The sequence below is a fragment of the Nansenia antarctica genome (assembly GCF_963989245.1).
Source record: "Nansenia antarctica genome assembly, chromosome: 2".
NCBI classification, from domain to species: Eukaryota; Metazoa; Chordata; class Actinopteri; order Argentiniformes; family Microstomatidae; genus Nansenia; species Nansenia antarctica.
This window is the reverse complement of record NC_137675.1, coordinates 34,967,387-34,979,886: the sequence shown is the minus strand read 5'-3', so window position 1 is coordinate 34,979,886 and position 12,500 is coordinate 34,967,387. Positions and strand designations below refer to the sequence as shown.

General features: G+C 53.0%; 1 protein-coding gene across 1 annotated transcript in view; it reads right to left on the bottom strand.

Annotated features, from left to right (window-relative positions):
• The window catches only part of myo15ab (myosin XVAb), a gene marked incomplete at both ends in the record, with an annotated part of 175,943 nt that extends 163,710 nt beyond the window's left edge, over positions 1–12,233 (bottom strand). The window contains 6 exons of the mRNA XM_080523006.1: positions 988–1,257; positions 3,029–3,724; positions 4,570–4,716; positions 5,444–5,894; positions 6,844–10,052; positions 10,188–12,233. Of these exons, the coding sequence (XP_080379132.1) occupies positions 988–1,257; positions 3,029–3,724; positions 4,570–4,716; positions 5,444–5,894; positions 6,844–10,052; positions 10,188–12,233 (6,819 nt within the window). The remainder of the gene's footprint in view (positions 1–987; positions 1,258–3,028; positions 3,725–4,569; positions 4,717–5,443; positions 5,895–6,843; positions 10,053–10,187) is intronic.
• Between the last annotated feature and the right edge of the window lie 267 nt (positions 12,234–12,500).

The window sequence follows — 12,500 nt, the reverse complement described above, 5'->3', positions numbered from 1 at the left end:
CTCAGGGTGTGAGGAAATCTAAGTCAGCTGTTCGGTCTCTAAGGCGATCCTGGCTGTGGTGGTAGTCTGGGGATTGCTCTGTAACTAGAGAGGGGATACAGAGATCAACCTTGTCCATCCACCCGGACACACACACACACACACACACACACACGCGCACACACACGCACACACACATGCACACACACACACACACACACAGACACACACACACACACACACTCACACACTTACACACACACACACACGATCACTCCATCCAGGATTAGTCTCAATTCAGGCACGCACACACACACACACACACACACACACTCCAGGATTAGACTCTCTATTCAGTGGAGTCCAGCAGCAGCTCAGATCGACTGCTCTGATAATAAGTGCTGTGCCACGGCAGGTAAGACTACACCGCTAACTGCTATCTACCTACCTGTCAATCAACCCTCCTCATCATGCCTTCATGCCATCAAATCTGTCTACCTGCCAATCAAACGCCTTCATTCACCTACCTGCATGTCATGCCTGCCAATCAAAAGCCACTGTACTCGTACTCACATGTCCATCAAGCCTGTCCTGCCGATCTGCTAATCAAAACGATCTATTCACTTGCCTACGTATCACTAGAATATCTGTCAAACTGAATACACCCTAACCTGTCCATCACAACCAACCACTCCACCAAGGACATGACTGTCACCAAGGACAGGACTGTCCCCAAGGACAGGACTGTCCCCAAGGACATGACTGTCACCAAGGACAACAGTAACAAAGGTTTGACAAGGTTGTCCTACAGGAACAGGACGAAGAGCCTAGAGAGAGAGAGAGAGAGAGAGAGAGAGAGAGAATAGAGAGAGAGAGAATAGAGAGAGAGAGAATAGAGAGAGAGAGAATAGAGAGAGAGAGAGAGAATAGAGAGAGAGAGAAGAGAGAGAGAGAGAGAGAGAGAGAGAGAGAGAGAGAGACAGACGGGGTAGTTCCTCTGAGCCTTACCTTGTCATACCAGCTCCCTGCTCCCTCGCGGAGCGGGGTCCACTCCGGCTCCTGTCCCCCTACCTGCTGGGCTGGCGGTGGCGGGGTGAAGGGGGTGTACGCCGACCACTTGCTCAGGTTCTGGACTGTCCCATGGGGCAGAACCCTCTCCGATGCCCAGACGTCCTCGCCCTCCTGGCCGCCGCGGGCGTTGCGTGCCCAGTGACCCGAGCGCGGACCGTAAGGCGGCACCACGGCATAGCGCGCGTCCTCACCGTACAGGCCCACCGGCTGGGGAACAGCAGTGAGAATAAGGACTGGTGTCGGCAACACCGAAGTGTAACGTTTTAAGAAAGTATCAGAAAGGTCTATGGACTGGGTAAACTGTAGAAGGCTATGGCTTGTATCTTGAAAAATAATACAACTATGGTCATAATCATCGAATAATATACCAATATCATACTCTTTATCAAATGGCCTCTTTTAAAACCCTAGATTACTGAAAAAAACAAAACATACTATCTACATCAAAGTAAAAAAGCACTTACTATTAGGAAAAAGCTTCTATTCAGAACCAAAAAGTTTCCTGAAGAAAACTGTTCTTCAGATTGTTCCCATAGGAGAACCTTTTTGTAAAAAAAAAAGTTTTTGCTGCACTACATGGGAAACAAAAAGGTTCTCCTACAGAGACAAGCCAAAAACCCTTCAAGAACCTTTGTTCTAAAAGCCTTGATGAGAAGGACATAGCACTCTATAGGAGACATTGAGGAGAAGGACATAGCACTCTATAGGCAGGGGTGCACATAACTTTTTGGGGCCAGTGCTCAGAGGAGCACCTAGGGATGCTGCTTGGTGCTCCCCGAGCTCGCGAGTCACGACCCGTCCCACAGGATGGATAAAAAAGGGATACATGGATAACTTATATTAGCAAAACGACATTTATTCATAAATAAAGATGAACGAACAAATTATTGTGTGCAAAACAAAAGAAACAAATGCAAAATCAAATGACTGCTCTTTAAGCATGAAAGTCTGTCAGACTCCTTTAAACACAATGAAATCAACTGACATCTCTTTAAGCACTAACTGAATGTCTGTTCTTTAAACACAATGAAATCAACTGACATCTCTTTAAGCACTGCTCTGTTCTGTAAACACTGAAATCAACTTTTCAACAAAAAGTTACAGCCTAAGCATTTATTTATGCTACAAGCTTAATCATCATCATCACTGCTCTCTTGACTGCTGTTAATACTGTCCTCAATTTCAACCATGGTAGAGGATGTTGTAGGCTATCACAAAATAAAGTAGCTCATTATTTTGATTGTGCAACAAAGTCTTTTTTTTTCTTTTTTCTAATAGAATTCCCAACCATATTCCCTGGGTCAGGGGTCGAGGTGCGATAATGAAGCTGTAAAACAAACGTCTGAATGTTTGAAAGCTTCAGAGAAAAGAAACGTGAAATCCCTTGGTGTTGTTTTTCCTTTTAGCGACGAGTTGTTCGGGACTGAATTTTCACGTGGCGGCGTGATAACCGTGCGATACCCGATACGCGATACGCGGAATGAAAGTACGAGTTACGATACTTTCCGAATGTTTTCGTGAGGGGAGTCGCCGTGGTCGTCGTCGGTCGACTGTTGTGATGGATTACTCGTCGGGCCTTCGGCTGAGGGGACGGCAAATAGTTACTTAGTGGGGCTTGCAGTGATGCAGCAGTCAGCAGTTGAATTTTGAGGAAGTAAATTCCTCTCCCAGCGCTTCCAGCTGTTGGTGCGCAAGAGCGCGTTCATGCGGCTGATCTGCCGCGCAGCATGCATTTTGGCGACGCATGCGCACTGGCGCACCAGTTATGTGCACCCCTGTCTATAGGAGACATTGAGGAGAAGGGCATACCACTCTATAGGAGACATTGAGGAGAAGGACATACCACTCTATGGAGACATTGAGGAGAAGGACATACCACTCTATAGGAGACATTGAGGAGAAGGACATACCACTCTATAGGAGACATTGAGGAGAAGGACATACCACTCTATAGGAGGCATTGAGGAGAAGGACATACCACTCTATAGGAGGCGTAGCGTAGCTGCTGGTTCTGGAGGGCGTCTCCCAGGAAGGGGCTCCCCATGCGCCGGGTCAGTATCGATCCATCCGGTAGCCGGAATCTAGCGTTCATCACGTCCGGGTTCTTCAGGGCAGAATGCAGGTTGGGTTGCCTGGGTTTGACGCCCAGAACCGAGCCGTCGGGTAGCTGGTAGGACGCAGAACGAACGTTCTGGTTCAGCAGCGCGGCAGCCAGGTTCGGAGCGGTGGGTTGTGAGCCTGGTACGACCAGCGTTCCGTCGGCGAGCCGGTATGATGCACCCTTCAGATCCTGGTTCTGGAGAGCCTTGAGGAGGTTCGGGGCAATCGGCTTCCTGGGGTCAATGATGATGGTTCCGTCCGGGAGTGTGTATGAGGCGTTTTTCAGGTACGGGTTCTGGAGTGCTCTGGAAAGGTTCGGAGACCTCTTCTTCGGGTCCACCACGATGGTTCCGTCAGGTAGAGTGTAGGAGGCTCCTCGGAGGTGAGGGTTCTGCAGAGCTAACGCCAGGTTGGGGGAGATGGGCTGGTTGGGGTCCGTGACAACAGTACCGTCGGGGAGCGCATACGAGGCGTTCCTCAATGTTGGGTTCTGGAGAGCACTGGACAGGTTGGGTGTTTTGGGCTTACGAGGGTCGATGATGATGGTGCCATCTGGTAGCGTATAGGAGGCACCCTACGGGCAGAGAGAGAGACAGAGAGAGAGACAGAGAGAGAGAGAGAGAGAGAGAGAGAGAGAGAGAGAGAGAGAGAGAGAGAGAGAGAGAGAGAGAGAGAGAGAGACAGAGAGAGAGAGACTTTAATGATACAAGAAGGTAGACAAACACATACTGTATAAAACAAGTCAAGACCCCCCAAAAAGTGCCAAGAGCCACAACATCATCATGTGACATGGTATGGTTAACAAGTTTCCAGCTTATGAAATTGCAGATTATAAGCTTTCAAATGATGTGTCATACATTGAAATCAGAAAATAGTTGAAGAAGATATACTTATGTTGGTACATAACCAAACCAACCAAATACCGGAGAATATCGCTCTGAATCAAAACACACACAAAACAGCTGCTAATAGCTAGAGGTTAAAAAGGAACATCTGAACATATAAATGCATGTTTAGCACATCACAACCCGCTGAAATACGCTAAAAACACATAACTACACAATTAGATGATCACACAGTCCTGGCTTTTGAACACGTTCTAAAATGTAAGTTTGTTTACAAGCCATGTATCACTTACCCAGTAGCCTACGGCAGACGAGACAGTGAATCCAATTCACTAATTTTAAGTATTTAGTGATCCTAAAACTGTTGTTTGTTATATAGAGTGGGCTCTTCAACACGTCAACTTTCGTAATATGCGAATAAACAGAAAACATTTCAAAATAAACGCTTTTTGCTCATTTACTTGAGTGAATTGTCGACATGTGGCCCTTTTCACCAGACTGTGTCACATATCATAAGAAACACATTATCACTAGTATATCATCTACGTGTAGATTTATTGGACCGCTTCCTTACCTTCAGATAGGGGTTCTGCAGGGCTTTAGACAGGTCAGGGGACTTTGGCTGATTGGGGTCAATAACGATGGTTCCGTCAGGGAGTGCATATGAGGCCGATCGGAGGTGAGGGTTCTGCAGAGCTTTGGCCAGGTTGGGGGAGATGGGCTGGTTGGGGTCTGTGACAACAGTACCGTCAGGGAGAGTATACGAGGCGTTCTTCAATGCTGAGTTCTGGAGAGCACTGGACAGGTTGGGTGTTTTGGGCTTATGAGGGTCGATGATGATGGTGCCATCTGGTAGTGTATAGGACACACTCTACAGGCAGAGAGAGAGAGAGAGACACTTTAATGACACAAGAAGGTAGACAAACCCATACTATAAATGACAAGTCAAGACCCCTGCAAAAAAGTGCCAAGTGCCACAACATATCATAAGAAACACATTATCACTAGTATATCATCTACGTGTAGATTTATTGGACTGCTTCCTTACCTTTAGATAGGGGTTCTGCAGGGCTTTAGACAGGTCAGGGGACTTTGGCTGATTGGGGTCGATAACAATGGTGCCGTCAGGGAGTGCATATGAGGCCGATCGGAGGTGAGGGTTCTGCAGGGCATTGACCAGGCTGGGGGAGATGGGCTGTAAACACAGGTAAAGATAAGATAAGACATGATGGTCTTCCACTGCAAATATTCAGAGACAACATTGTACCTTTCCATATTTCTTGAAACATTTTCATCATTTGACATATGAAATATGAATCCTAACATAGCCTGCCCCCGCCATGATCAAGTATAACATCAGTATAAGGATGATGTTAATCTCCTTAATGCACCTCGTAGAATATGGGGACTGGATTACAGTCAGCCAATGACCTCGGGTCAAAGGTTACCTGTTGTTTGACGACCGTTCCGTCTGGGAGTGTGTACGAGGCTTTTCTGACGTCCTCGTTCTGGAGGGCGCGAGACAGGTTGGGGGAGGTGGGCTTCCTGGGGTCTGTGATCACTGTTCCATCAGGTAGCGTGTACGACGCTCCGCGGACGTGTTGGTTCTGTAAGGCGCTGGAAAGCATGGGTGAGCTGGGGTCCTGGATGGGCTCGCCATATGGCGACATCAGTGTCCCATCAGGCAGGCGGTAGGACGCCCCGAGGACTTGGGGGTTCTGGAGGGCACTGCCCAGCCTTGGGGAAGAGCGGGGGGGCGGCCCGTAGGGGGACCGTTGCATCTGCAGGGAGGAGTGATACGAGGCCTGCCGGACGTTGGGGTTCTGGAGAGCGTTGGAGAGTTGAGGAGATCCGTAGCGCGGCTGGGGTCCGTAGGGGTTTCTATGCTGCAATAGGGTCCTGTAGACAGACAACAGAGACGGACAGATAGTAAGACAGACAGATAGTCAGACAGACAGACAAACAGACAGGTCATTCCATGCCGGAGGAGCACTACAACTAAAGGCAGTTTTACCCAGCTCAGAGGACAGGGTTTCTAGAAAATTCCTTCATATATATACAGTACAAGAGCCACTGTTGGGTCCTTTTAGCGGTTAGGGACACCCACCCCCACTGCCTTATATAAAAGACTGTGATGAGTACAAAACTTATTGTGTAATGATGTAATAATGTGTGTAATAATATGTGCTGATTAATAGACTGAATGGTCCACAAGTGAACACTGAATGCCATCAAAAGCGTAGGTTAGAAAAGCTCCTTCCACAGAAGAGATTGCAGAGTAAAGTGCGGTCTCATCTGCATAAAAGTGGAGCTTACAGGAGCCAATATCATTTATACGCAGTGTAAACACTAACAGACCTCAAATTGAACCCTGAGGCACTCCCTTTGTGGTCTCTAGAGATGTTATCTAGGGCACAAACAATATCCTTGATCACAAGAGACAAAGCTGAAATGGTAGTGTGCTGGCCTAAAGCCTGATACAAGACACCATTCTGGGACAAGAATTAATGACGCTGAGTTGACCAAGGATTCTAATATTAGCTACACATGCTTGGAAATAATTATTTAGGTACTGTAGATTGATCGACAGAAAAATAGATACATTAGAGTAGACAGACAGACAGAAAAACAGACACAGAAAGACAGACTGGAAGTGAAGTGAAGTGAAGTGAAACTTTATTTATATAGCGCCTTTCGTACATGAATGCAACTCAAAGCACTTTGGAAGACAGACAGACAGACAGACAGACAGACATATAGAGAATGTAGAAAGATACAGTCTATAGATAGATAAATACAAAAATTGATGGATGGACGGACAGATGGACAGACAGACAGACCCCCTCACCTGTAGGAGGCGTTCCTTACGTTGGGGTTCTGCACGGCGTTCTGCAACATGGGATAGGGGTCTGGATCGGTCATGTAGTCGTAGGGGGAGCGCTGGCGCTGAATCGGGGCCTGGTAGGACGCGCCGCGTAGCGCCTGGTTCTGAAGAGCGCCTGAGAGCATCGGGGAAGACGGCTGCGACACCATCTGCTGGTACTCGTCCACGGCGCCGTAGGGGGACATGGGCCTCTCGAGCGGCGAGGCGTAGGAAGCTCCTCTCAGCTGCTGATTCTGGAGAGCATTGGTCAGCATGGGGGAGGAGGGGTCCTCATACCCCCCCATCTCGGGAGCGTAGGGAGACATGGGTCTCATGGGCGAGGTGTAGGACGCACCACGCAACGCTTGGTTCTGTAGCGCTCCCTGGAGCATGGGAGAAGAGGGTACGTCATATTCTGGGACCTGCTGAGCGTAGGGAGACATGGGTTTCATGGGCGAGGTGTAGGATGCACCACGCAACGCTTGGTTCTGCAGCGCCCCCTGGAGCATGGGAGAAGAGGGCTGTTGGGGTACGTCATATCCAGGGACCTGCTGAGCGTAGGGGGACATGGGCGAGGTGTAGGACGCACCACGCAACGCTTGGTTCTGTAGCGCCCCCTGGAGCATCGGAGAAGAGGGCATCTCATATTCTGGTGCCTGCTGAGCGTAAGGAGACATGGGTCTCATGGGTGAGGCGTAGGACGCGCCACGTAGAGCTTGGTTCTGCAGCGCACCCTGGAGCATGGGAGAAGAGGGTACGTCATATTCTGGGGCCTGCTGAGAGTAAGGAGACATGGGTCTCATGGGTGAGGTGTAGGACGCGTCACGTAGTGCTTGGTTCTGCAGCGCCCCCTGGAGCATGGGAGAAGAGGGCATGTCGTATTCAGGGACTTGCTGAGCATAGGGGGACATCGGCGAAGTGTAGGATGCACCACGCAACGCTTGGTTCTGTAGCGCCCCCTGGAGCATTGGAGAAGAGGGCATGTCGTATTCTGGGGCCTGCTGAGCGTAAGGAGACATGGGTCTCATGGGTGAGGCGTAGGACGCGTCACGTAGTGCTTGGTTCTGCAGCGCCCCCTGGAGCATGGGAGATGAGGGCTGTTGGGGTATGTCATATTCAAGGACTTGCTGAGTGTAGGGGGACATGGGTGAGGCGAAGGAGGCGTCGCGTAGCGCCTGGTTCTGTAAGGCTCCGGAGAGCAAAGGAGAGGGGGGCAGCTGCTCCTCGTATGCCCCCACAATCATCTCCGGGCCCTGGGGGCTCATCCTCTGCAGGGAGGTGGCATAGGAGGCCCCCCTGATCTGGGGGTTCTGCATGGCCCCTGAGAGGAGGGGGGAGGAGGGGTGCTGGGGGGGGAAGGCCTCGTAGCTCCCCATCTCTGGCCCGTACTGGGACATGGGTCTCATAGGCGAGGCGTAGGATGCGTTCCGTAATGCCATGTTCTGCAGCGCCCCCTGGAGCATCGGGGAAGGTGAGACCATCTGCTCTCCTTGGTCGAACCCCTGACTGTAAGGGTCAGTGTAGGGGTCAGGGGCGTAGGGGTCAATGGCGTAGGGGTCAACAGCGCTGGGGTCATGGGCAAATGGTGATGGGGCGCGGGGGAGGTGGGGGGAGGAGCGCATGGGTAAGGGGGAGCTGGGAGCAAAGGAGGGGTGAGGCGAGGATGGATGGTGGGAAAGGTGGGGGGAGTGGGGAGGCATGCGTTTGAGGGAGGGCTGTGGTGATGGGGGAGCCATACCTGGGCCTCTGATTGACTGTCTGGCCATGAGGGGGCGTCCACGAGCCACCGGCCGCGGGGGGAACCGACCCGACTCACGCACGCCCAGGGGGGGGCGCTGGCCCGAGAGCGGCGGGGCCGGATGGTGGGAGAGGCGCGGGGAGGAGTAGGGGGAGAGGCGGGGGTCTCCAGGGAGGACTGAGCGGCTGCTCTGTACGGAGGCTCTGAAGGGGGAGACGTTCTGGGTGGGGGCTCCTGGTCGACCCCTCCTCTCCATGGGGGAGGGTCTGACGGTTCCCATGGGGACGGTGCCCCGCCCCCCCTGCCTGGGCCGTACCAAAGGGGTGCCCCCCTCCCTCATAAGCCGCGTTGAGCGCCGAGACAGGGTGGGCGAGGGAGAGCGGGCCGCCGCGGGGGAGAAACTACTGCGGGAAAGGGAGGGGGAGACATGCTGGGGAGGGAAGGAGGAGGGAGGGGGTCTGACCGAGTCCCTGTGTCTTCTGCTGAACTGGGGGGAGGGTGGGGGGGAAACACGACGGGGGGAGGGTGAGGGGGGGCCACGGACCTTCCTCCCCCCAAACGGGCTGCGGGCAGGCACTGGAGAGGCGGGGGGGCTGGGTCTCCTCATAGAGGCTCTAGGGGAGGAGGGGGGGCTGCGTCCCCTCATGGAGGCTCTAGGGGAGGAGGGGGGGCTGCGCCGGATCATAGAGGTGCGTGGGGAGGGGGGGGGACTGAGTCGCATCATGGAAGCCCGTGGGGAGGGGGAAGGCGAGGGGCCACGGGCCATGGAGGGGGGTCTCTGAGGCTGCAGGCGTCGGGGAGGGGAGCGAGGCGAAGCCATGGGGGAGGCCGGGGGAGAGAACCCCCGGGAGTAGGCAGAGGGGGGGCGCTGGGCATTGTTGTTGAACCCCCCTCGTAGGGAGGGCTGGGGGGAGGGGCTGCGTCGGACTTGGGCCATGGGGGAGCCGTGGGGGGAGGGTCTACGCTGCATCTGGGGGGAGGGGGGGCCCATCATCATGGAGCGCCGCGACGGGGACTGGGAGAGGGGGAGGGGGAGGGGGGCACGCTGGGGGAGGGGAGACATACGGATGGAACGGGCCACGACTGGGGTGCTGTAGCCCACGGCCCCGCCCATGGGGGCATTGGCCTGCTTGATCAACATGGCCGACGGGGTGGGAATCCCCATCTGTGCTGACATCATTTCTGGTGACATCATATGTGGTGACATCATCTGTGGTGACATCATCTGTGGTGACATCACCTGCGGTGACATCATCTGCGGAGCCATCATCTGCGGTGACATCATCTGCTGCTGCGGTGACATCATCTGCTGCTGCGGTGACATCATCATGTGGGGGGGCATTAGAGGCTGCTGGTCCTCATACTGGATGTCTGACATGTCCTCAAACTCGGGCTGAGGCATAATGGGAGGGGGCTGCAGGGCTACGTCCAGACGCTCCTTCCCAAACAGACGCACCTGTGGCAAAAAATTGTTTATTTTCAAGTCCTGATATGAGATGGGAATAACTCAATGACTTCTATCTACATACAACTAAGACACTCTAAGAAACTCACTATTTGTTAGTCCTCAACAACGTGTGTAAACACTCACCTGAGGTCTAGGCACCCTAAAGGCCATCTCTCCTCCCTGCTGAGGCTGCATGGGGAAACCCCCATCCCCAAACGTGTCTCCAAACTGGCCCCCGTACAGGGCCTGCTGGGCGTCGTAGGCATTGTAGGAGGAGTCTGGGTGAGGTAGTCCGGCCTCGCTGTAGTTCAACTGGAGGTCCTGGGCATAGGGGTCCTCATACCCGGGATAAGCCCCACCCTGGTCCCCCATCATTGGTACCTCCCCATATGGGTTCCCATACATCCCCTGCCCGTCGTCATAGTAACCCATCTGACCCTGCCCGTCGTCATAGTAGCCCATCTGACCCTGCCCATCGTCATAGTAACCAGCTTGGGGGTCGAGGTAACCCTCCATCTCTGCTCCATAGAGACCATACTCTTCTGCCATTGGGTCGTAGAGCTCCATCCCGTCCTCAGTGTACATTCCCATTTGCTGCTGCTGTTGCCCATAGTAACCTGCTGCCTGGTCGTCATAGTAACCCTGCTGTTGCCCTCCGGAATGGGCGTTGTAGTAGTCCCCCGCGCCATCGTCGTACGCGCCGTTGTCGTACGCGCCGTTGTCGTAGTAACCCCCCTGCGGGTCGTAGAGCCCCTCCTCCTGCTCGTAGTAGCCAAGGTCCTGCGAGGGAACGTCATAGTAGTCCTCCCCTGCGTTGTCATAGTGACCGTACGGACCCCTCCTGGCCCGCCCTCCAGCCTGCTCGTACACGTCTTCGCCATAACCGCCTTGGCCATTAGGGTAACCACCGTGACCTCTGTGGGCCTTCCTCCCCCCTCCTCCCCTCTGGTCGTACCCGCCCATCCCCTGGTCGTAGCCCTCCTGCTCGTAGCCGTATGGGTCGACGTCATGCTCGTACCCACCATTGTGGTAGCCATGGTGACCCCTCATGTGGACCTGCCCGTTGTGATAATCTCCCTTGCCTGACCTCTGACCCCCCCAGCCCTGCCTCTCTGCACTCTGACGGCCCTTGGTGGAGAGGAAGCGCTTGGTCAGCCAGTTGGTCGCTCCGGCGACCTTCCCCAGCAGCAGGCTCTGGTTCTTAAAGTCAGACCCCGCCCCTTCCGCGCCTTTCTTCCTAAACATCCCCTTAAAGAACCCCCCCTTCTTCTCATCCCCGCCTTTGCCTGGCAGACGGATCAGCATGTACGAAGGTTTCTTCGCTCCGTCCTTCTCCTCCTTCTCTTTCTTCTCTTTCTCCTTCTTCTTCTTGGAGGCCTTGAATTTCCACACGAAGCGGGAGGTGTTCTTAATGAGGGACTTTCGTCTCTTCTTGCGGGCAAGCCGGTTCTTCCTCTTACCCAGGCCCAGGAACAGTCTGGAAGTGTTCTTCAGCCTCTTGGACTTCTTCTTCGTCCTCTTGAACCCGGAGAAGCGCATGAACATCTTGGACATGTTCTTCAACCCTTTCTTGGGCAGTTCTTTAATCAGGGGCTCGGGAGGGGCCTCCTCTTTCTTCTTGGCTTTCTTTTTCTTGGGGTCCACCTCCACTTTGGACTTGTGATGATGGCCGTCTTTGGGTTTCTTTTTGGCTTTCTTGTCATACTCGTCCTCATCCTCCTCATCCTCTTCATCCTCTTCCTCCTCGTCTTCATCCTCGTCTTCGTCCTCGTATCTCCCCCGGGACTTCCCCTTCCCCCCTTTCGCCGCCGCCCCTTTGCCTCCTTTGCCCTTCCTCCCTCTGTCATCCTCAGAGTCTTCTTCTTCATCTTCCTCTTCCTCACTCAGCTCCTCCTCCTCCTGATCTTCGCTCAGTAGCTCCTCCTCCTCCTCCTCTGCCTTCTTCCCCTTCCCTTTATCTTTTCCCTTCTTTCCATCATCCTTCCCTTTTCCCTTCGGAGGCTCCTCTTTTCCTTTCTTCCCTCCTTTCTTATCGTCTTTCCCTCCCTTCTTATCATCCTTCCCTCCTTTCTTGTCGTCTTTTCCTCCCTTCTTGTCATCCTTTCCTTTCTTCTCCTCCTCCTTTACCTTCTTTTCTGGTTCTGGTTTCCCTCCTTTTTTTGCGGCTTTGGAATCTTTCTTGGCAGGCATTCTGACGGGCAGCTACAACCACACCATGCCCTCTCTTGGGCTCCGTGCCGCAAACCTGGCAGCAGCACACACACACACACACACACACACACACACACACACACACACACACACACACACTGTTATTATACAAAAAACAACACACATACACACACACCGAAACCTACATATGCACACACACACGTAAGTAGTAAGCAAGCATGCACGGCGGGATATCAGTCATCATTAAATTATACCTTTTACAGACAATTACAGACAGGTACATGA